Source organism: Sceloporus occidentalis, unplaced genomic scaffold (genome assembly GCF_023333645.1).
Source record: "Sceloporus occidentalis isolate IW3139 unplaced genomic scaffold, rSceOcc1.0.p SCAF_23, whole genome shotgun sequence".
Taxonomy (NCBI): Eukaryota; Metazoa; Chordata; class Lepidosauria; order Squamata; family Phrynosomatidae; genus Sceloporus; species Sceloporus occidentalis.
The window spans coordinates 199,709-224,845 of NW_028317003.1; the positions used below are offsets into that span (position 1 = coordinate 199,709).

Here is a 25,137-nt window from a genome sequence, read left to right on the forward strand (position 1 = left end):
CACGTTCCTAATCACAGTTCCCTTTTGGAAATCACTTCCTTCAAACGTTGGTTAGAAAACTACAAGCTTCAAATTGAATTTGGAAGATAGAAAATAAAATTATCTTTTTTTTAGTTTTTGGTGCAACGAATCGCTGGGTTTTTTATCAGCTTTAGCCAGAGTTATCTACAAAACATCTATTATGGTCTGACACTGCCAGATCATTTTTATTTTTAATATGGCAATATCTGTGTGTACAAGGCTATTATTTTTTTTTAAATGGTACTTTCTGGTGTCAGGCAAAATAAGTAAACATTTTTTTTTTTTTTAAATGACATTAAGGAAAATAGTTAATAAAATTGTTTACCTCATTATATAATCAAATTGACCTTGGAGGAGCTATATTAATTTGCAGGTACCATAAAGTACATAAAAACGTTACCAATCCTTTTGGCCGACCAATAATATCCGACATCCAATCCACTTCATCTGATTTCTCACGAATATATAGATCAGTAATCACAACCTATAGCCGTCTCTATGAAAGCTTATTTAAGAGACACAAGAGATGTTTTAAAGTTATTGAATGATTTTATATGGAATAGAAGGATATATGTTAGTTACGTGTGACGTCAGTTCACTTTATATTATTAAACTATTAAAGGTCACTCTAAAGGGATAGAGACGGATCCCCAAATAACATTTGTTACTGATGGTAGCTAAATAATGTCCCAAAAATCAATTCTGCAGAATTATAATGAACTCCCTAAATAATACCCCAAGTTTGGGTAACGAATACTAAATAAAGGACACTATTAAAATAGTAACACTTTATTACAAATAAAAATAGGATATTATCTCCATACATATGCTAAACAAAGTGCTACAGTATGTTAGCAATGATTAACCCCATACATAAAAGGATACTTCTATTTTTTTAGTAATGTTTAAATAAGTGAGTGTTTAAGTAGGACTAAAATATTTTATAAATAGAACTAAAATTATTTATAAAGTGCTGCTTAAATAAATAAAGTGCCTATTTTTAATATAAATAAATAAATACATTGTATGAATACATTTCTGAACTTATTTATAAATATATAAATAAATAAATACCATATTGGCTCGATTATAGGCCGTACCCTTAAAGTTTGCTGCTCTTTTAAAGAAAAATTTATTTTTCGAGAAAAAAATGCATGCGTGGAATGGTAAAGCAGTATTTTATCTAATTAATACCGGAAAGGTAATGTCACGCCGGTGCTCCACCATAGAACCCCTGGCGGAAGTGCCGGCAGCGGAGGTTGTCTACTAAATCTTTAGTGAATAAATCTTCTTATAACAAATCAAACCCACAGAATACTATATACAGAACACCATATAAATATAAAAGATTATATAAATGTAGAAGATTAAATACAATTATTAACCTTTGCATAATTCTAATAGTGTATCACCTGATTACATTTGATGAAATGGTACCTAAGAAACTGATTGAATATATTATATATATATACGATGAAACCCCAATAATCGATCTAACAATTCTAAAGGGGAACAATAAAATACTGATGTCTTATTAAAGGAGAAGCAATCTGATGTCAGAAACTTTTTTCAACCATCTGGAAAGAGAAGATACAGTGTAAATAAATGTGTATCTACTGATTATCTTCAATGATACATGAATAACTGATCTTACAGATTTAATCATATTTGTAATTTCATGATAAAGAATAAAAAAGTGCACTTTGAGTGTCCTTGAGTTCCGGCCGATATATTGAATACCGCATTTGTATTCTAGTAAATAAACAGCATTATGGGATTTGCAATGAATAAAATGTCTTATTTTGTATTCTTTGCCGGTTATTGTGCATCTAAAAGTAGTGATCTTCTTATTTTGTAGACTACATATTTTGCACATTTTGCATCTGCCGCACCGATGAAAACCTGGGGTTTTCTTAGATAAAAAATGATCTTCCTTCATTGCGTCTAGATCTGGTAAAATACTTGGACCCACAGTTAGTGTCAAATTATTTTCTGCATTTCAGGGTGATAGTTTCCCAATATGTTATCTTGTCTAAAAATAGGCCAACGTTTATTTATCGCTTTCTTAATCTCACACGCATTTGTCATTGTATTTTGTTAAAAAAGGAAAAAACAAACCCCCTATTTTAATTTTAAATCTCTTTTTTTTTAGAAGATCTTCTCTATTAGTCTTCTTAATCTGTTCAAAAGTGTTTAAGAGTAACTCTTATGGGTAATGTCTTTCTTCAAACTTTTTTAATAGTTGTTGACTTTGATTAAAGAAGTCATTATCATTTGTGCAGTTTCTTCCAGTAGGCGCCACTTGTCCCTTCGGTGTGTCATGTAACCAATTGGTCCAAAAGATCTTTGGATCCTTCCCAAATAATTAGAATGTCATCTATCTAGCATTTCCAGAGCACCAGATTTGCACCAAACGGGTTGTTGGTCCAGATGGACTTGACTTGGCATAACTTGGTACAAACCTGGTGCCCATGGCTGTACCCCATAACTGCAAATAAAATTTGTGATTGAACCAAAAATAGTTTTGTTTCAAAATAAAACTAATGCAATCAAGAATAAATTTACTTTGTAATGGGTTTATGGTTGTGTCTCTTTGTAAAACTTCGCTGTGTATAAAGAGGAGACATCTATTGTCGCCCAAAGGTAATTAGATGTCTATTTTATGTCTTTTAAAATATTCAAAATGTGTTTTGTGTCTTGTACATACGAAGGAGAAAATGGGACATGTTACTGGTTAGTGAATTAATGCCACTTATAATGGGCCTACCGGGTGCATTTGTTAAACTTTTGTGGATCTTTGGCAAAAAATAAAAGACAGCTGTTTTAGGGAACTCAATATTATGAAAATTAAATTCATTTTTCTTTAAGATCACAGCATTTCTCCCTTCCTCTAATACATTTCTCAGTTTGCATCGAAACACTTTTGTTGGGTCTTCCCTTAACTTTTGGTATGTTGTGGTGTCACCCAGGATTTGATCTGCTTCATCAGATTATCTAAAAACTTCAATATACATAAGGAAACTAAAACATTATAAATATCCATGGAGATGGTTTATAAAGTCAAAATTGAATAGGTTGCTAGCATTCCATAAATTCGGCAACCTGGAGTCACACGTAAAGCCAATCCAGATCCCAACAGTGGCTTGTCTTGGAGACATAGGCAAAAATAAATAATAAAAAAAGCTTTTTCTAGAATTAAAAACACCAAAGGGAGATTAAAAATAATGAACAATTTAATAGAATTTTTTTAAGCATTTCTAGTTTTTGATTTAACAAGATTATCAAAAAACTACAATAACTACAGAAACTATCACAACAGTGGCTTGTCTCTGATGTTGTCTCTGATTTCTACTGTCAATGTTGTCAATTGGTTGATGCCAGAGGAGGACCCTGCAGGCGACCAATAAAGTCGTTCGCATGGCCCCTTAACCCCTGACGGCGAACCTACGGATTTCCGCTTCCGTCAACCCCTGTGATGCTGCATGGATAAGGTAGGCTAGATGGGCAGGGGACCAGGGAGATTAGTAGACGAAGACGAAGATTATTCGTTTTGTGCGTCTTCATCTTTGTGTACGTTTTACCGCCGCTTCTTCGTTTCTTCGGGACGAACATAAAAATGCACTCTTTGTGTTCGTTTTCATGTTCGCCTGAATACGAATGCACACGTCTAATCCCACCCACTGACTTGCTGATGGGTGAATAGATAGATAGATGTAATACCCAATAACTGAAAAAGAGAAAAATTGTTTAAGAAAAACATTGCTCTGGTCCTAGAGCATAAAAAAGCTGTCTTTAAGGGGTTAAATTAATAGTGTGCGTATATTAGAATGGTACATAATGAGTGTTGAAGGCAATGGAGAAAAATCATTTTTAAAATTTAGCGATTTAATGTTTCATCCCAGATTACCCTCAATCCAATACCATGCATTGGAACAATTAGTACAAATTAGCACCACCACAATCCTTTTACTCAGCACCACAAAATTTATTTTGTAAATGTCCGTAACAAATCACAATAAAAAATTAATTTCCAGTTTATTATAATAAAACATGAATCCACAGTACTGGTATAATTACATTTACCATACGATAAAAATTATTTATAAATCACACACTGTGAATTAGATTGTATCAAATTACAAAAACAAAAATTTAAAGAATTTAATCATTAGAACACGAAATATAAATATTAGATTTTCATACGTTTCTCTCTAGAAGATCTACATTAATTTTTAAAATTTTCTAGTTTTTGATTTAACAAGATTATCAAACAACTACAATAGCTACAAAAATCTCAACAGTGGCTTGTCATATATGATGTTATAGAGATATGGTGTTGTCTCTTAATTCCGGCGTTCTTCAAACTTTGGTTTATTTGGAAGAGTGACTTCCAAACCCTTTCTACATCAGAGATTGAGGGTGAATAAGAGTGCTGGAAAAGGCAGGCTCTCCGAATACATTAGAGTAAGAGGATTTCAGGAACTGAACGTAGGCCTGCATGCCGCGGTTGATGCTCTCGGACAGTTCCAATTTGTCTTTTAGATCCTGCAGGCAGCTCTAGAACCGGCATTCAGTCTGGTCGTGAAAAGAAAACCAAAATGAGTGGACAGCATTTGTTTAAATTAGTAGCTAGCAGTTAAAATAAAAAGTTGCATTGAGGTACACAAAAATAAATCACAAAAAACTAAATCATCTGCCAGAACTTTATCTACTGCAACATCCAGGGGAACAATGTATAGCAGAAAAGGGAGAAATGTGCATGAGGAATGAGTTCTGATATTAGCGCCACACAACTGTGTCAGACAGGACTTAAAATCGTTATGGACATTTCCTCATAGTCCCGATCTGTCACATGTTGCATGAGCCCATTCCAGATCTGGGGTGGTGACTGCAGTGTGACGATAGAGGTGTATAGGTAGGTCAAACAGGCATCTGCTAAGGATATAAAAAGACTCCTGCCCAAACAAATGCGCCTGGCAGATACTGCAAAGACCCACTTCTCCAAAAACAAGTTGGCATAGATATCCAACAAACTAGCACAACACTTAAATTTTTTTTTAAAAATCTATGCTTAGGCTTCCATAAACTCTTATTTTTAGATGACTTGGACCATATACTCACCTCTTCTTTGATGCAGAGGATTTCAATCAGTTCAGCTTTGGTTATGCTAAGCTGGGTCTCAAGATCCAGGATTTTAGACTGTCTTGCCCTTTCTTTACATGTCACACATTCTCTTGCTTGATTAACCTGCAAAAGTTTCAGATGCTTCCAATTTCCTGCTGTATTCCGGGGCAGCGGGTTGACGTCCACGCGATCCGCGTAGACAACTTCCGCTGCAGCCGGATGGAGGTGTGGCTAGCAGCGGGGGTTGTTTGCATCCATCGCGCAGACCTTCCCCGACTGTCAGAGATCAGAGTTCCCCTCATAGATACTGCAAAGACCCACTTCTGCAAAAACAAGTTGGCATAGATATCCAACATCCAGGATCCAGGATTTTAGACTGTGTTGCCCTTTCTTTACATGTCACACATTCTCTTGCTTGATTAACCTGCAAAAGTTTCAGATGTTAGGATGAAATTGCCTAAGGCGCTCTGTGACACTTTGGGTGTCCACCATATACATCCTACCTGTTCTGCAAAATAAGCATTCAGCTGGCGTGCCATAGCTGCGCAGTCACGATCCCTTCCTTCTAGCTTCCACTAGCTCTGCTGGAGAAAATCTTCTTGTTTGGCCACAATCTGCATAAGATCTTTCTGTTGGATTCCTGCATCATCCAGTTTGCTGGTAAAAAAAGAAGCCAATCAAGGATGCGTGGTCAGATTTTGTCCATCACCCACTTAGCAATAATTCAACACAAACACAAAGGAGAAAAGGAGAAAAATAGAAAGAAAGAATCGTTCTTCCAGAATAATAATCGTCATGATGTAAATCATTACTTAAGTGAAAAACATCCAGATCAACTTACCTTTCCAGATCTGCTAGTTTAGCAACTAAACAGTTGTTTTCTTCTAAAGCAGACTGGTACTTCTCTCTTGTTGACAAAACCTTTTCTTCTTGTTTCTCCATCTGCCAAAACAACATGTCTTAATATATATCATATACAAGAACAAGGAAGACATGAAAAACACAAACAAATAGAGGATATTAGTAGTCCAGTCCAATGCTCCATGATTTTGTATAAATAAATATGCCTTTAAAGGGTAACAAGACAAAACCCCTCTTTATTAACCTTTTATAGCCTGCAGTAACATCACACTAACTACTGGTCAACACCACATGACTGTCAGCCCCAGAAGAAGTGAAGCAGCTATGAATGTGTAAATAGAGCACACACGTTTTGAGATATGTTCAGGGATACAGAAAAAAAAAAAAAAGTTGGTTACTGTTCTACACACCCATAAAAACATTTAATTTGTTACTGGGGATTAAGTGGTTAGACAAAAGAAAAAAATACCCCCCCCCAAGAAAATCTATATATAAATAACAGACATATTTAACCCCTTCGTGACAAAGGCTGATTTTACTTTTTGTACCCTTCGTGACAATGGCCGTTTTAACATTTCTGCGCTGCTCGTGTTTAGCTATAATTTTCTTCTTCCCCGTTTACTGAACCCACACACATTAGATATTGTTTTTTTCAGGACAAGAAGGGCTTTCTTTAGATGACATTGTTTTGATTGTATCTTATTATTTACTATTAAAAAAAAGTATAAAATATGGTGAAAAATTTAGAAAAAAATTACTGTTTCTAACTTTTAGTTGAAAAATCTTTTACTCATCTAAAAAAGGTAATGAAAAAACCTGCTAAATAGATTCTACTATTTGTCCTGAGTTTAAAAATACCCAGTGTTTTTATGTTTTTTTGCTTTTTTCTACACATTATGGAGCAATAAGTACAAGTAGCGTTTTGCTATTTCAAAGCCATTTTTTCCAAATCTGGTAATTCTTCCTCCCATGTGCCATTTCGGGTATATTTGAAGCTGGCCCACGCAATTTACCCCATCAAATCATATATTTTTAAAAACTAGACAGCCCAGGGTATTCCAAATGCTAGTATTTTAACCCTTTCCAAGCACTAATTCTACCATCAGCCTTTGTCAAACTTTATGGTAGTAATTTTTTTTGCATTTGTTTTGTCACACACATTTTACTTCAGGTATGAATTAAAAGGTTCTCGTATATGTCACTATCACAAAACACCCCAATATGTGTTCAGCACAGAGATACCTCACATGAATGATTTTGCCTGGCTGTTTGGGGGCAAAAGGGCCACATTTGGGGCATGCGCATTTTTCAATGTTGAACTTTGGCATTTGGGGATCCACTGCCCATGCAGTGTTTGGTACATCTTTGAGCCGGGCCATTTCAGTGTGCCCAACAAAACCATATATTTTTGAAAAATAGACACCCCAGGGTATTTTAAATGCTGGTATTTTAACTCTTTGCATGCACACATTTTACCACCACACATTAAGTTTGCAGTAGTATTTTTTTGTGTGTATTTTTCCCCCACACACCTACTTTATGTATGAATTTACAGCTCCTGGTTTATGCCGCTGTCACACGACACCCCAATATGTGTTCAGCAACATCTCCTGAGTACAGTGATACTCCACATGCATGGGTTTGTCATTTTGTGGGGGAACTAAAAGGTCACATTTGGTACGTGTGCATTTTTCTAATTGGAAATTAGATGTGTGGCCATCCTTCCCCCCGTGTTATTTGGGACATTGTTGAACCCGGCCAATTCATTTTACCCCATCAAATCATACATTTTTTAAAAGTAGACACCCCATGGGCATTTAATATGCCAGTATTTTAACTCTTTCCATGCGAGAATTGTTTTAAGCTAATATGCTAATTTTAGGACTTGCTCACAAAAATATATTTTTTATATATATATTTTATTTTTTTTGCCTTTTTAAAAAAAAATTTAACATTTTTTTTTCAACTTGAAGGTTCCCCTGATAGTGACATCAGTGGGAAATTATTTTTACATTTTACTGTTTTTTTTACTATTTTTTTCTAATTATTATTAATTTTATTTTATTTTTTAATTTATTTTTACTAATCACACTGTGATTAGAAAGCTGGGCTCCATTGACTTGCATGGTTGAATGCAGTACCTGTATTTTCAACTTTTTCGTCTTTATTGTTTTTTACCCCACCATCTTGCTGATGGTGAAGATCACCGGCAGCGGCGGCTGTGACCGCTCTCCGGGGAGGGGCCAGAGATGGCCCCGAGTGACGATCGTGGCGTTGCTGAATGCCTCGAGGTCGAGGCATTACAGCAACACCGTTTGGGTGCAGAAAGCTAAAGTAGATCGCTTTCTGCACCCGTTTAAAGACGTGCTGGTCCTGGCATGTCAGTTGTCGTTAACGACTTGATTTTCCGTGACGTGCCCGGACCGGCAATTGTCATCAAGGGGTTTAAGGCAACAACAATGTCTTAGACCCAAATGCCTTGCTTGAAGAGTTATTGCTGTGCCAGTTCCTTACCCCAGTGCGCATGTCAAAGATGATACTGGTGAGCTCTATGTTCTTTCGCTCCTGATCCAGCAGCAGTTCTTGACAATCTTGAAGTTTCCTCTCTGATTGCTTTACCATCTCCACACATGCATGGTAACTCTAAAGTAAGATCAATGTTATACTCAGTTATGGAAGTGTCACTGGCTGAGTGCAGCTTAAATGAAGTATGGTAATAACATCCAGAACAAGTTTTAACTTTACTTACTTGAAGATGAAAAAGGAGGAGGAAAAATTATAGGAGATACAGTATAAAGCCATAAAAGGTGGGTTGCTCTATACCAGAGTCTCTCAGGTGCCCTGAACATCACAAGCTATGTCAACTCCCTTTGTCTTGTGATGGAACGGAAATGAAATCCCAAATCCAAGGAGGAAATAGGGTTAATATTTTACCTCTCCAACTTCCAGATCCTTTGGCGTTTTTTTGTCGCAATTTTCCAGCTGCTTGCAGACTTCACGAGCCTCCATCCGAGCCTTTTCAACCTGTAAGAGAATAGGGACTTCCATTTCAGGAGAGATTCTCATGCAAACTTATAAAGCATATTGTCTTTTCCATGTAAATGACCATCTCATTTAGCAGCAGAGGCCCTATTCTCTTTGTAATGTAATGTAAAATACCAACATGTTAGACACAAAGCTGGTGCAGATTTATTGATAACAAAATAGCAATTAGTGAAGACAATTACAAAGTTATTAGGTTGTATATGAAATGGCACAATTCAAATATTTTTCAGAACAGCAAAGGAGAAAACCCCAAGAAATGTAGATTGTGGCTAGAGGAAGCACAGTACTAGTGGTGTACCCGCAAAATATCCATATGACAAACCTGATCTTTGTAGGTATCAACCAGACCTTCATACTGATGCAGGGAACTCTGCAGCTGTTGTACTTCATTGTGAGAAAATGCCAGTTTCTCCTCCGCTGTGGCCAAAGTAGACTGCAAGTGACAGAAGGAGTGCTTTGTTTATTTAAACTGTTCACATACAAAATTCAGTGAGAGAGAGAGATTCACACAAGGCAAATTATTTTAGCCTCTTGCTTGGGCATCCATGGATATGTCCACCATGTTCTCACTTTAAAGGCACAGTCTAGCCACCATATGCACTTTAATCCACAATGGCCGATTAATCCCCCTTGCAAAAGCGTGGAGGCATTCTACAGAATCTCCCCATATGCATAGCAATCACAAGTAGTTTTAATCTTTTTTAAGAAAAGAAGATGTTTTTACTCATTTACAATAAATCACCCATATTGATCCCCTGCTGGTGAGAGGTACGAAGGACTAACCTTTAGTTTCTCATGCTCTTGTTTAAAAAAGGTGTTCTCTGTATTCTGCTGGTGAAGTTTCTCCATGAGTGATTCCTGATCTAGACGTGACATCTCCTCATTGGTCTGAATGTCTTCCAGCAGTTCTGTTATACGACTAGATAAGTGAGGAAGGACAATAGTAAAATTGTTCATGCATCATCCAAGGTTCCTGCTATGGACTTAGTGAATCCTCTTACTTGTTCAGTGTACCGATGACCTTCTCCATTTCACTCTTCTCATTCATATAGGCTCTGTGACGGCTTTTCCAGTTGTCGGACAGGGACCGATCCAGTTCTGCATTCTGCCAAAAAAACCAAATACATATGGAGCGGAATGAAAAACCAAAGAAAAACACAATTATTTTTATTTATTATACTTTTCTGTCTCTTCTTCTATCCCAAATTATTTGAATTCAGCAATAAAAGCTTCCCCAATATAACCTTTGAATGCTAAAGTACTACCCGATAAAAAAAATTACAAACATTCATTACTTTTTGGGGAAGGGCCAACTGATCTTTTAATAGTGTCAATTTTGTGACTGTTAAATAGCTATAGAGGATAATTACAGTAATAACATATACAACGCCTTACTACTGAAATATGTGCACGCCAAGTCATAGTGCCTACTTAGCACCTTGTGTTGACTTACTTTTTCTGCAAGCTGTGCGTTCAGTGTTTGCACCGTCTCCTCGCTGCGTTCTGCTCACTGTTTCAATGCTCTGGCGGATTTTTTGGTCTTCTCCATTTCTATCTTATTCTGGACTTCAGCACGCTCCAGATTCTGAAATACAACAAATGATCTAGAGTTAAAACGGACCAGGAAAGTTCTACATGCTAACAGGGCACCAACAAGGTAGATGGGAATGAAAAAGAATAATGATATACATATAATAAGATACATTCTGCGTCATGCAAAGAATCCTGAAAACAGATGAAAAATGAGGTGGATCAGACTATACCTTGAGCTGGACAGTTAGATGGTTGTTCTCTACCTCACAACTTCTGAGCTGCCCCTGCAAATGAGCTTTTGTTGCATCCAGAGACTTAGACAGTTCTGATGCTTTCTGAGCTTTATCCTAAAAAAAGCTAATTGTATCCAACATCAGTCACAATATAAGAAAATTCCTAACAAAACTGGCCTTGGAAGGCGAATGATGGATATCCAAACCTTTTCTGTCTGCAGTTGAAGAAGAAGGTCATCCACTTCATTCTCTTTCTCATAAAGCCTCAGCTGGAGATGCTGAATAGGAAGAAACGTTAACATGAATGAGAAAGGAAGCAGAGCCACAGTCAAAGAGAGGTCAGGGGAGCCCCGGGCGGAGGACCCCGGGCCCGGCTGCCTGCGGCGGAGGCGGCACGTGCGAGCCGGCTCCGGGCAACTTGAGCGGCTCCCCTAACAATCCGCCGGCGGGCCAGGGCGAAGGAGGGACTCCACCGGGAAAACCCGGCCCGTCAGTCCGAGGTCGACGGAGCCCGGGTCGGATGCGGCCAGCGAATCCGACCTCATTGACTTCCAGGGTTTTTCAAGCAACTTGGCATGCCAGAAACGGGGACTTGGCAAAAAACACGCCGGACGGCCGCGAGCAACTTGTGCGACGGGGAATGGGGACTCGGGCCGCAGCTGCGGGCGGCTCGCGGCTGGCCCGGAGGTGGGTTTGACGGCATGTGTGGCGCCCGGGGATTTTATTTATTTATTTATTTATTTTATTTTTTCTCAAGCAACTTGGCCGGCCAGAAACAGGGACCTGGAGCAACAACACCAGCCGGCCGCGAGCAACTTGCCGGGAACGGGGGAATATCCTCAGAAACACAGAAGTGTTGGTGAAAAAAGTGCACGAAATTAAAGCAATGGCTGACTTTGGCAGTGATTAGCGGCTAAATGGTTGCATGGAAATTGTCCAAATGCTCTTGATGAGATACTCTGGGTTTTCTGCTTTACAGAAATATATACTTTTATGGGGGTTTAGCGGCCCCAAATGAAACATAGGTCTACTAAAGCAAAATGTGAAAATTTCACGTTTGGAATCTATAACGCGCATGGTCCCGTTTGTGCCCTGTAAAGTCCAGAAAAACACAAAAAAACTAGGCATGTGGGGTATTTCCGTAATCAGGAGAGGTGGATGAACAATTTAGGATAGATTTCCCTGCCGTAAACACATACCCTGTACAAAAAATCCTAAGAATACTACAAAATACTAAGACGCGTTGGTGAAAAAAGTGCAGGAACTAATTTCTGTGGCCACCTTTGACAGTGATTGGTGGCCAAATACCTGCATGTAGAGTGCCCAAATACCCCTGATAGGATAGCCTGGATTGTCTGCTTTACAGAAATATATACCTTTGTGGGTGTTTTTGTTTTATTTGTTTCAAATTAGAGTTGCAGTCCCATCATACCTAATGTAAAAATTTGTATAAAGTAATGTACACCTTATAGTATGTTGCCTATATGTGCTGGGAAAATATGGAAAATCTATATAAATTAGGTATTTCTGAAATCAGGACACCTAAATTGATAAATCTGGATGGAATTTTCTGTCTCTTTACCTAATTTTGTGAGGATTCAGAGGGAAAATGAAAAAAAACTTAGATGTTTTTTTCTAATTTTTGCTAGCTTTTACTAAATTTCTAATTCAAAATTTTCAGCTAATCATCCAACTATGGTATCAAAAGAAAGCTCTATCTCTCCTTGAAAAAACAATATATAGTTTACAGGAAAAGAGAATCATCGCTGAACCGACATAGCGCAAAAATTGCAAAATTGCTCCAGGCTTTGAGGTACCAAAAACCCCTGGAATTGAAGGGGTTAAACTATTTCTCCTTTCTAAACAATCACAATATATCACAATATGGCATTATTAATTCATAGCAGGTGGCTCTTTGATAGGGGCGACAACGGGGCAATTGTCAGTCCCAACACCTGGACTTCTTTATCTATTGAATTTTTAGGCGTAGGTAGGGTCGAGCGAGATCACTTAGTGTAATTGCATGACCCTGCAAGAGTAGATGAGCTGCATTAAACACCTGTGAAAATATGTGTATTTTTAGCCTTAGCCCAATGTATACATACATTTAATATTCTTAGTCTGATTGCTATTTCTATGTTTAATTGAACAATTTTACCATGTACAGAAAACCTTGCATCCTCTATTTGATGCCATATTATAGGAACATTTGATGCTCCATAAAGAGTCTCAACATTTGTTCACACATGTATTGGTTTAATTACCACAGTATAATATTTTTCCTACTGGGATATTGAGTTCTAGAATTGACCATAATTGAAGAACTGGAATTATCACAAAAATAAGGGGAATTATTGTGTTACTCTTCTGTCTTAATTGATGTGCACTACTATCTTCCTTTTTTGTTGATCTGCTGAGGCTGTACACAGTTTTTTTGTGTCTGAGTATGTTAATGTCTGTCTGGGTATGTTAGTGTTTTTCTGTCTGTATGGGGGTGTCTGTATGGGTATATTTGTGTGTATGGGTATATTTGTATGTTAGTGTGTCTGGGTACTTTTGTGTGTCTGTCTGGGTATGTTAGTGTGTGTCTAGGTGTGTTAGCTTGTGTCTGGGTGTATTTGTATGTGTGTGGGGGAATGTCAATGTGTAAACATGTGTCTGTCTGGGTATGTATGTGTGTGTGTCTGAGTAGGTTTGTGTGTGTCCGTATGTTAGTGTGTGGGGGTATTATAGTGAACCTGTGTCTTTGTGTATGTTAGTCTGTGTGTCTGGGTATATATAGTGGAGTGTGTGTTTGGTATATCAGTGTATGTGTCTGGGTATGTTAGCATGGCTGTCTGAGTATGTAAGTGAAAGTGTGTGTGGGTATGTCAATGTGTTCACATGTGTCTTTGGGTATGTTAATGTGTGCCTGGGTATTTTAGTGAAACGATGTGTCTGGGTATGTTAGTATGGAAACATGTATCTTTGAGTATGTTAGTGTATGAGTATTCTAGTGTTTTTGGTATGTTAGTTGGTAGTGTGTATGTGAGTGTGTGAGGGGGAATAAAGAAGATAGAAGAACAAGAATCACCAAGGGAATAAGCAGAGCTGTGGTAAAGTAGATAGTGTAGAAGGTAGGAAGACATCGAATGAGTGAGAGTGTGAGAGAGCATGAGGGTGGTTTTGGTGTTTGTGGGGGGCAGTATTTCATGCTTGTTGTGATACCTGCCGTGTCCGCCGCGGTCCCTCGCCGGTCTGCCGCTGGTGGGCGGCGCTTGCGCGCTGACGCGCTCCCATCCTCTCGGTGTGACGTGCCCGCGGCACGTACACTGAGAGGACGTGCCGCGCGCACGTCTTCTCGGTGTACTGTGCGCGCGGCACGAGCACAGACGGAGGGGCGCGTCGATGTGGCGCATCCACGACGGACGCATGATAACATGCGAGCCGCCGTGGCACGCCCACGACGCACCAGTCGTCATGAGCGAGCCGCCGCGACGAGTGCATCTGCCGGTGTGGCACACCCGCGGCGCTCGCGGGTGTAGCACATGTAGATGCCGGTTTGTTTATTGTTTTTTCGCGCCGACGCCATTAGTGTGCGCCGGTCGCGATGACGTCATCCTAATTGTTTCTTTTTGGTTGCTATGGTGTTTCCCGCCCTTCTTCCTATTTAAACCTCCTGTCCCATTAGTGCATTGCCCGTTCAAAGAGTCGCTGTTGTGTATCTCTGGGTTCGTGAGTTATTCTGATTGATCTACGTGTACCTGACCTTGGCTTTGTTTTCTGACTTCGATTCTGTGCCGCCTGCCCCGACCTTGGCTTGTTCCTCATCTCGTGATCCTGTGCTGCCTGCCCCGACTTTTGGCTTGTATACTGACCGTGATCCTGTGCTGCCTGCCTTGACCGTGGAACTTCCTAGACCCGTTGTGCTGTGCTACGCTACCGTCTCTGCATTGTGGGTGCATAATCCGTGTTGTCCTAGGTCCCGCATAACACTTGTGCCCAGGCAGCACAATGTCTTGGGCTGGTCCTGCACCCATGTAGGAAATATCTCAAATGAGATTTGAAACAGAAATCAATGTAAATGGTGCTTTACAAAGGACTTTGACAAGAGACTTGAGTAATACCGTATTTGCTCGATTATAAGACAAGGTTTTTTTCAGAGCAAATGCTCTGAAAAATACCCCTCGTCTTCTAATTGGGGTTGTCTTCTAATCAGACCTCAAATAGAGGTCTGATTATGAGACTAAGATCCAGATCCCCCGCACCGCTGCAGGGGACCAGGATCCTCCTGTCTACCCCCCCCACACACACACTTACCGGTGCTTCCTGCTGTATTGCCGGGGCAGCGGGTAGTGCTGTCCGGATCATGAACGAATCGTTCATTTGATCCGGTTCTTTTAAGTGATCCGGATGAATCGGTTCAGTAGACTGAACGATTCATTTGTAGGTTCAGTCTGTGAATCATGCAGCTGTAACCTGATTCTAGAGCTGTGAGTCATCTGCAGAGCACTCAGACACAGACTCTGGGGTCAGGTTACAGCTCATTAATTCACAGAGGAACGATGACTCATAGAGTCAGAGAGTCGTTCAAAGAGTCGAATGATCCGAAGAGTCGAATGATCCGAAGAGTCGAATGATCCGAAGAGTCGAATGATTCCAATGATTCGAATCTTACAGGGATCCGGATCTTACAAGGATCCGAATCTTACAGAGATTCGAATCATTCAGAGAATATTACTGATACCATACTTTTATAAATAAATACATTAATAATGTTCACACTGCCCCCAGGATTTAGATTCCCCTGAGTTTGCCCCCTTTTACCTATAACTGCACCTACAGTTAACTTTATTAAATTAATTAAATTAACCCTCAGTCATCAGCATAAAATTAACCCTTATACCCCATCAACCATAACTGCCCCTGAAATTAATCGTAAAGATCCCATTAACCATAACGGCCCCTGAAATTAACCCTAAAGACCCCATTAACCATAACGGCCCCTGAAATTAACCCTAAATACTCCATTAACCATAACTGCCCCTAAATTAATTGCATGTACTCCAGATAAATTACCTAATAAATTGGTATGGTTGATGGGGTCTTTAGTGTTAATTTAGGGGCAGTTATGCTTAATGGGGTGTTTAGGGATAATTTAGGGGCAGTTATGCTTAATGGGGTCTTTAGTGTTAATTTAGGGGCAGTTATGCTTAATGAGGTGTTTAGGGTTAATTTGGGGGCAGTTATGCTTAATGGGGTCTTTAGTGTTAATTTAGGGGCAGTTATGCTTAATGAGGTGTTTAGGGTTAATTTGGGGCAGTTATGCTTAATGGGGTCTTTAGTGTTAATTTAGGGGCATTTATGCTTAATGAGGTGTTAAGGGTTAATTTTGGGGCAGTTATGCTTAATGGGGTGTTTAGGGTTAATTTGGGGGCAGTTATGCTTAATGGGGTCTTTAGTGTTAATTTGGGGGCTGTTATGCTTAATGGGGTGTTTAGGGTTAATTTGGGGGCAGTTATGCTTAATGGGGTCTTCAGTGTTAATTTAGGGGCAGTTATGCTTAATGGGGTCTTCAGTGTTAATTTGTGGACAGTTATGCTTAATGGGGTGTTTAGGGTTAATTTGGGGGCAGTTATGCTTCATGGGTGTTAAGGGTTAATTTTAGGGGCAGTCATGGTTGATGGGGTGTTAAGGGTTAATTTTAGGGGCAGACATGGTTGATGGGGTGTTTAGGGTTAATTTAATGGTGAGGGTTAATTTAATTAATTTAATAAAGTTAGCTTAAGGTGCAGTTGCAGGTAAAGGGCAATGTAAATCCTGGGGGCAGTGATTATTAATGTATTATTTATAACAGTATGGTGATATTCTCTGAATGATTAGAATCCCAATGAAGGCAGAGAGTCGTTCAAAGATCCGGATCTTACAATGATCCGGATCTTACAGTGATCCGGATCTTACAGTGATCCGGATCACTGTAAGATTCGGATCCCTGTAAGATCCGAATCTTTGAACGATTCTCTGCCTTCATTGACATCACTGGAGGCAGGGGGGAGGATTCATAATGAAAGGGGCAGGGCCAATCGTTAGTGTGCCTGCACGGAGTTACTGGAAAACAGTAACTCCTGTGAGTCACACTGAGTGAGCCGAAGATTCGGATCATGAATCGGATCATTTCAGTGAACGAATCGAAATTATCCGATTCACTTTAATGATCCGAACTTCCCATCACTAGCAGCGGGTTGACGTCTACGCAATCCGCGTAGACAACGTCCGCTGCAGCCGGAAGGAGGTGTGGCTAGCAGCGGGGGTTGTCTGCGTCCGTCGCGGATACCTTCCCCGACTGTCAGAGATCAGAACTCTGATCTCTGACAGCCGGGGAAGGTATCCGCGATGGACGCAGACAAACCCCCGCTGCCAACTCCACCTCCTTCTGGCTGCAGCGGAAGGAGACGTCAACCCGCTGCCCCGGCAATACAGCAGGAAATTGGAAGCACTGGTAAGTGTGTGTGTGTGTGCGTGTGTGTTAAATGGGGGCATAGGGCATTTCTGGAATGCCTTATACCCCTATATGCCACTCTGGCACTTAGGGGGTTAAAAGGCATATTATGGGGCAGAGTGGCATATAGGGAGGTATAAGGCATTTCAGGAGGCAGAGTGGCGTTAAGGGGGCATTTAATAGAGCACTCTGCCTCCTGAAATGCCTTATACCTCCCTATATGCCACTCTGCCCCATAATATGCCTTTTAACCCCCTAAATGCCAGAGTGGCATATAGGGGTATAAGGCATTTCTGGAGGCAGAGTGCTCTATACAATGCCTTTTAACTCCCTTAATGCCACTCTGCCTCCTGGAATGCCTTATGCCTCCCTATATGCAACTCTGCCCCATAATATGCATTTTAACCCCCTAAATGCCAGAATGGGATATAGGGGTATAAGGCATTTCTGGAGGCAGAGTGGCACATAGGGGGTCAAAAGGAATACCATGGGGCACAGTGGCATATAGAGGGTTAAAAGGCATATCATGGGCCACAGTGCCATATTGGTGTGGCAAGCCTGGGGGCAGATGTGCGTAACTGGGGAACAGGTTGGAAAATACAAGGAAATAAAAACAAAAAAAATATTTTTCTCAATCATAGCTTTTATTTAAAAAAATAGTTTACATGAATTAACATTTACTGGTAAAACTTTTTTCCTTTAGGGTCGTCTTATATTCAGGCTTTTTCTTTTTTTCCTACGTTAATATTCAGATTTTGGGGGGTCGTCTTATAATCGAGCAAATACGCTACATAACAGCAATTATGACTTTTAAAATATATTTAAATGTATTAAGATATATTTACATGAATAGGATATAATAAACCCAGACATGGGTGTGTTAAGACAAGTAACAATCTATATTTTTCAAGTTCAAAGGGTCCTGTCAAGACAACAAAAGTAAGATAGAAAAAGTTATTATGGCGATTTTATTGAAGTTATTTCAGGAAATCTATAGTAAATTTAAGACATTTTCTTTTATATAACTGTCCTTTCTTTGTGGTCAACTGGGCGATTTCATTTTAGAATATGCTCTGATATTTTCCAAAAGGGGAGTACCCAATCAGTAGCTTTACAGCTATTAATTAACAACAACTCCCATGGTGTTTTTCATAATGTGACCTGCTATTTGTGCAGTCGGGTCTCTGTGCATGTGCTTGCTTTCATATACATTGGAACCGCAGGTTTACATACATACTACCGATGCATGTTCCCATAGTTTAACTGTAAACCGAGCAATGGATATGTTGCCTACTAGACAGGCTAACATGGATGGGAAAGATAAGGGGCTTAGTCATTCTGAAAAATGTTTTATATATATAAACCATCTGTTGGGCACAGGGATGCTGAGGAGGAATTACATTTTCATTTAAAAGGAGCAATTGTGTAAATATTGTTACTCTCTCTTTATTAAATAACTGCTACACATAGAACCTATATTCAGTTTCCTTGTTTAGGTCCAAGGGCAACATTTATTGCTTTCTCTGCTTTGTGATATTTATGACTAAGTGTAAATGGAAAATATCTTCACTGTATACAGCATTTAAAAGTATTGTGAAATAAAATACAGTGCTGTCACAGAGCCAAATGAGGTTAACCTCGCTAAAATTGTCCCGTGTCCAGCGAATTGCTTTTTAAAATTATATTTTCGGTCATAATTGTATATTTCTCATTGAAATACAAAGAACAAACCCTGTCATCATGAAAAGGCATTATCTCATAATACACAACAGGAAGAGTTTGATGACAGCTTTGATACAGGACTTTGGACACAGAACCAGAAGGATCAGTGTTATAACCACTACATATTGGATCAGCCCTAAACAAGGAGAATGTGAGGTGTGCTCAACACTTTTCAATTTTTTTAGTGGGCCATTCCCATCTTTAGCCTTTTTCAGTAAGCATGAATTAAATTGGTAAATAGATGGCTTCAGTCTATCATCACAACAAAATTTGAAAACTTTGTTAATCAGTAAGAATAGCTGAAAACCAGGAGGGATCACTGTTGTGGACATGGATTGCATCGTCCATTATTAGTGATTCGCGTCACAGACGCAATATCTGTATCTCCCTTTGGATAAACCACTCCTCTAACTGTGGCATACATTACAATACCAATTAGTTCTATTGTTTAAGAAGTGCATTACCTCTACCACCAGGTAGCACTAGAGAGTGAGTGATGTGTACATCTATTGTTTATCTAAGACCATAGATAATGGCTACCTACATGAAAAGCCATGTGGGCTATGCCAGGAACAATGGGATATCAGGAACAGAGGAGACTGGAAGGACAGGAAGGAAGCAGCATGGCAGAAGCTAAGGGAGCTGTAAAAGTTTGCCAGAGAAAAGTATGAAATAGAAAGCTGCTCTTCCATCTTGGGCTAGTTAAGTGCCAAGAAGCTAGGACTAGTTACGTGCCTAGTATTGTAACTAAGAATTAGGAAACAACTACTGAAAGAATCCTTTAAAGTCTTCTATATGATCCTGGTATCTAGAGCCATTTTGGAAACTGAACACCAAAGGAGTCATTTGATATGCTGATACTCTCTGAAGTTAAGTACATATGTTATTACAATGTTATTAGAATATAATTGTTGACTGTCTGTAACTTTGTTATGGTAACCTTTTTCGATATATTGTTTTTACCGCTAGAGGTATTAATAAAGTATATCATTATACATCATAACATCTGTTGGTATTCGTCTTTACATAATTTAACTGTATTCCTGAATCAAATTTATTGTTGTATTGTTAGATGTGTTTTGTCTAAATTGTGTATTTAAATATTAGCATAATTTTGCATAAAACAGGCCACGACCACAACAATTGGCGTAGTCGGCAGGATACAGTAAAGATTATTAATGAGAATACCGTGTATTTACTCTGCATTTATCGCATAAAGTTACAGATTTGTATGTTTACGCTCTAGTGCTCTAAAGCCATGTGTTTGTGTGTTTAAACTCTAGTGCATAACCCCTATATTACAGTAGAGAGTCTAGTGCATTGAACTCGCTTGTAATAGTGTGTAAAGATGTTCAGAACACTCAAACAGAAAGCAGCTGTAGCAGGGCAAGGAAGATCAAAATATGGAACAATTCCTGTATGGGCAGAATTTGGTAGTTGGAAAGCCATTGCTGAGGAACTGATAAAATATGCAGCTCCAGTCTATCCTGATGCTGGTACTGAACTTGGTGTGCAGGCATTACGTTTAGACCTAGGAGTTTACTCCAAGAAAGAGCGGAAAGCCGCTGCCACCACAGGCTGGATAGTTGTGCAGGCCCTTAGCCGCGAGGTGCAGAGAAATGAAGCATTGAAGACAGAGTTGCAGGAAGTCAAAGATTCTTTAGTTATGACCAAAGAATGTATGCGTAGTAATGCGTGCCATTTGGCTGCTCTAGAAGAGAAATGTACTAACTTAATGGTAAGCAAGATCAAGCACAGGAGGTTGCAGAGATGTAGAAAACTAGAGCCTGTAAGTAAGGTGCGAGCAATGGTGGCAGATCCCACATGGGATCCTGCAGAGACTCTCCGGTCATCCGATGATGCTTATGTGTCCTTTTCTGAAGATGATAATGAACTGGACCGACGACAGGCCTGTCCTATCATTATACAACAGCAGAAAAGGAGAAATGGTGCACGTGATGAGATGAAGGAAGTGGTAAAGAGTTACACACATATGGAGCTCATTGAGCTGGCTAAGACACATAAACAGCAAGTGGGTGAAAATGTGGGCGAGTGGTTACTACGCATGTGGGATGGAGGAGCTGACAGTGTGCTGTTGAGTGCAAGGGAAGCCATAAGTATGGGGCAGCTGACACTGAATCTGCAGCTCATGCAGGCATTACGGAGGGTGAGAGAGATTAGGGGGAACTTTTCATTGGTAGACATGGTTCGCCATGCTTTATTACAAGTTTATCCATCACACTCAGATATTGAGCCATCGACCCCATGCGTAACAATTAAAGATGCCATAAATCATGTAAGGATTATGGGTTGTGTTGCAGGATTGAACAAGGGTAATTGGGAAGGCCCTGATATGGAGGATTTTACAGCTAGCATGCGGTCAAAGCTTCTAAAGACTGCACCGCCATATCTAAAAGTTCCCCTGCTATCTCTGCTCTATGGAATGGGAAACAATAGAAAAATACACCATGTAACCACCCTATTGGCTGAGATAGAAGAGTTAAACATGGAAACCAAGGACACTAAGAGGGTTTATAAATCAGAAAAGGCTAGAGTGCAATTTTCAGCACAAAAGTCGGATGGGAATCCGAGTAGGATGACTAGAAGGCAAATGTGGCATGACTTGTTACAGAATGGTGTACCCAGAGAAGAGATAAATGGTATTTCTACTGCAGAGATGTTTAAAAAGTGGAAATCGGTAGTGAGAAGGCTTAGGCAGGTACACAAAGTTGCTTACAACCCTTGTAGTATTAGTGGGTCACTGACACTTCTCCACATTTAAACATACATACCAATGTACATTTAGAAGAGCCACCCCTACCTAATGATAAAGATGGCAGGACGATTAACAGGGCCATGACCTCCCCATTATTACAAGATGGTGTGCTCCCAGTGGTAAATGTGGCAACAGTATCAACTAGAGATCGGTGCCAACAGGTTGCTGGGGGGAGGGATAAGGCAAGGAAACAGAATGGGGTATGGATAAGGGGGGCAGAAACTAAAGAGGTGTTGCAGGACAGCCCTTTGACAATTGAAGTGCCTGCAGGTGTTTTAACTCTTTCCAAATTTGCAAGTCAGAAGTCAGGGTTTAATCATATGAAGCGGGACAGTACGGAAACTATTAGTGAGGGGTGTTTGTTTTCGTGCGTCCCTAGTAAAAACCACTTAAGGGAACATGTAAAACCTGTAAATGTTTCTTCCTCAGCCATGGCGGTTTGCCATGTGCAGAACCGACAGCCTGGAGGACAGAAAAGAGGTAGATATTCGACCAGCTGACAGCTCTATTAACACGTTTGTCTTGCCTGTTTTAAATGTCGGATGACTCTGGGTTGACTGCTGACGATCTGGATGTGGATGCAGCAGCACCATTAGTGAGTGCTGCGGTTCAGAGTAAGTCAATGCAGATGAATGTATATGTAAACAGGCAGACACGTGGCAGGCTGGGATTGAATAAGCGAATGCTCTCTTTAATTCTCATTGCACCAGTGGTGAACAAACAAGTTGGCTCTGCCTGGAAGAAGAAATTGTATACATACAGGTAGTGCATCAAGACACAGTGGACTGAGTATATTTGAGCATAATGCAAGAACAATTAACAGTGGCAGATTATAAAGATACAAAGAAGAAACATCGAGCAAGGTTGCCAGTCACAGAGTACATTGTAATTCCGTACTCCTGCAGCTGCAAACCTGTTAAAAAATGGCTCACAGAACATGTGAATTTACTCAGAGAAAGAGAATGAGTAGTTGATTCCTCATGAAGAGGGTGGCCACACAAAGTAGCCCTAAAGAAAAAAAGATGGGCAGATTACGCAGTTCAGCTGTGGAGACTGAAGACCTAGAGGTGGATTGAATTGCCAGAAGAGTTGTGGATCCAGCAAGAAGAGACTGTTAAAAGAATTCAAGGAAGAACCAAAAGAGATGAAAGTTTGCATATATGGACTTTTGTATTATCCAATTACCACTAACCATATAGTGGTCCCTTGCCTACCACCTAAAGCTACTAGGATGGTAGAGTGGTGCAAAGAGTTTTTAGGAGAGCTCATTCGAGTACTGTCCCCAGTAGTGATAGAGAGTGGGAAAGGGTTTGCAACCATAATTCTTTAGTAAAGTACTGACTACAAAATATTATAGTGTGGGAATTTGGGTTGAAGAGGATGTCAGAGTATGAAACATGAGGGGTTGATGTAAAGAAATGAAACATTGATGTTTGCTTTGTGGAAGAGGGTTGTATTGTTTTCAGAACCCCGGGAACTGAATTGGATTAGAAATCCATTTGGATATCCAAATCAGCCCTGGTAGTATAAGGATGACCGAGGGATAATGCTATTATAGGAAGATATTAATGGAGGTTACTAGGCTTTAGTCAGGAAGGCAGCAAATGTACTGTTGTGCATGATTTGTAGTGGAATGATAAGTGTGATGCTTCACCGTGTCTTATTTTCTCTCTAGCAGATTGGTGTCCTTTTTAAGAGATCCTGGCTTTCTATTGAGGATAAGACACTTCAGGGAGCATGGAGTTCCACTTCCAGGGATTTTATTGGAATTGCTGTCTTGACAGGATCAAGATCGATCAAGATCAAGAGGAGTGTCACGAGGGAAAGATTCAGTTGGACAATCTTTTGGGAATAACATTTAGGGTTATTATAACTGTTATATTTTTTTTGTGTGTATAGCTATTATACTGTTTAGTTTTTGGTTTAGATATATATATATATATATATATATATGGTTTCTTCAGCAATGTATGTCTAAAACATTTGATTGATGTTTGTTGTTTATTTTTAGTAAAGGTTTGTTTATACTTTCATTGAGATTTTGCCTTGTCTGTTTATTCAAGATATTCACTGATATTTATGTGATTGACCAGTATACGTATCTATATTTAAATTTGGGTATTTGCATAACTGTTTACATTTACATATTCCCATAACAATCACCAACAAAACAAATTAAAATGTTGTAGTACTTCTGCAACAGGGCATGATGTGAATTTACTACACAGGCCAAAATAATGCAGAAAGGTCCGCGGACAATAGAAGCGTTTCTAAACCTCTGTTTCTCCCCGCAAATTCATTTTCATTATTCTGTCACACAGGGACAGCCTCTCCCCCACTTCTCCAATCAAAGAGGAAGAGGCTCTGTGCTTTTGCGGAAGTGCTCCTGGAGGTCAGGTTAACAAAGCAGATGGAGAGGAAATGCAGACCAAGAAAGAAGACAGAAGAACAAAAAGAGGCAAGACAGGAAGCAGACCTGCGGAAAAGGAAACAGCAACATGGAAGCGGTTGACGGAGAAGGTAGGAAGACGTAAGGCGAGAGTGAATGTGGATGAGTGACAATTAATTTTCTCTGAATTTTGCCAAACTCAAAAGACAGGAAACAAAATTAGTTGTCTGAAAACATATAGGCCAAAAATTGAACAAAAATTGTTTTTGGTCCATGTGCACAAGTATAATAAATACTACATGTTGTTTACTTTATCTTCATATATGCACATTTTGGAAGGCTCATGTAGGTCCAGCCTGGAGTGCACGTTAACTCTGTATGGTCTGAAAGGTAGGCCACAATCTATTGTGGTTCCCTTTCAGCTTGCAATTATTGATCCATATAACTTGTCTGAAGCTTGTGCCTAACATTGTTTCAAAAATCCATAGAAGGAGACACATGCTGGTAAATTTTAACCAACTTTTAAAATATATGATGGCTTTTTTATTAAAAAGTGATGTATTATTGTTTGGTGTTACAAAATAATGCCCAATGCGTCATCCTTTGCCATCATGTAACATGTTTGCTTTCATTTAGAACTTTTATTAGCAATAAATCAGCAGACTGATATAGTATAATCACAGCTCTCAACACCTCGTCATTCATTAGATTGACAGGACAAGAACATTACAGTCTAAGCTCATTTTCAATATAAGTTAAGGGTGAGTTAATATCTAACAAATGAAGTGGGGACCCCAGTGTAGTAATTATCCATTTAAATTATTCCTTCATAAATGTCAAATGTACTATTAAATTAATAGTGAGGTGGTAATTTTCAATATGCAATTAATGTACTTAGGTACTCAGGATCTATAATAGTATTTAAGGTACAGTGATTTCAAGAATCATTCATAGC

The 25,137-nt window shown here is 39.4% G+C and overlaps 1 protein-coding gene across 1 annotated transcript; it reads right to left on the minus strand.

Moving 5' to 3' along the window:
• Positions 1–5,720: 5,720 nt before the first annotated feature.
• LOC149300651 (outer dense fiber protein 2-like) lies at positions 5,721–11,119 on the minus strand. The gene is made up of 8 exons (XM_089484737.1): positions 11,024–11,119; positions 10,053–10,156; positions 9,835–9,970; positions 9,374–9,484; positions 8,941–9,030; positions 8,521–8,649; positions 5,987–6,087; positions 5,721–5,802 (listed from the first exon to the last, which is right to left on the minus strand). Exons 1-8 carry the CDS (start codon positions 11,117–11,119, stop codon positions 5,721–5,723), a joined length of 849 nt encoding a protein of 282 aa, XP_089340863.1.
• Between the last annotated feature and the right edge of the window lie 14,018 nt (positions 11,120–25,137).

Coding starts and splice junctions, on each gene's coding strand:
- LOC149300651 (XM_089484737.1), bottom strand. CDS start 11,119: ATGTTAACGTTTCTTCCTATTCAGCATCTCCAGCTGAGGCTTTATGAG. Junction 10,157..11,023: donor TTCAACTGCAGACAGAAAAG/GTTTGGATATCC, acceptor TTTTTTTGGCAG/AATGCAGAACTGGATCGGTC. Junction 5,803..5,986: donor AAACTAGCAGATCTGGAAAG/GTAAGTTGATCT, acceptor TTTTTTTACCAG/CAAACTGGATGATGCAGGAA.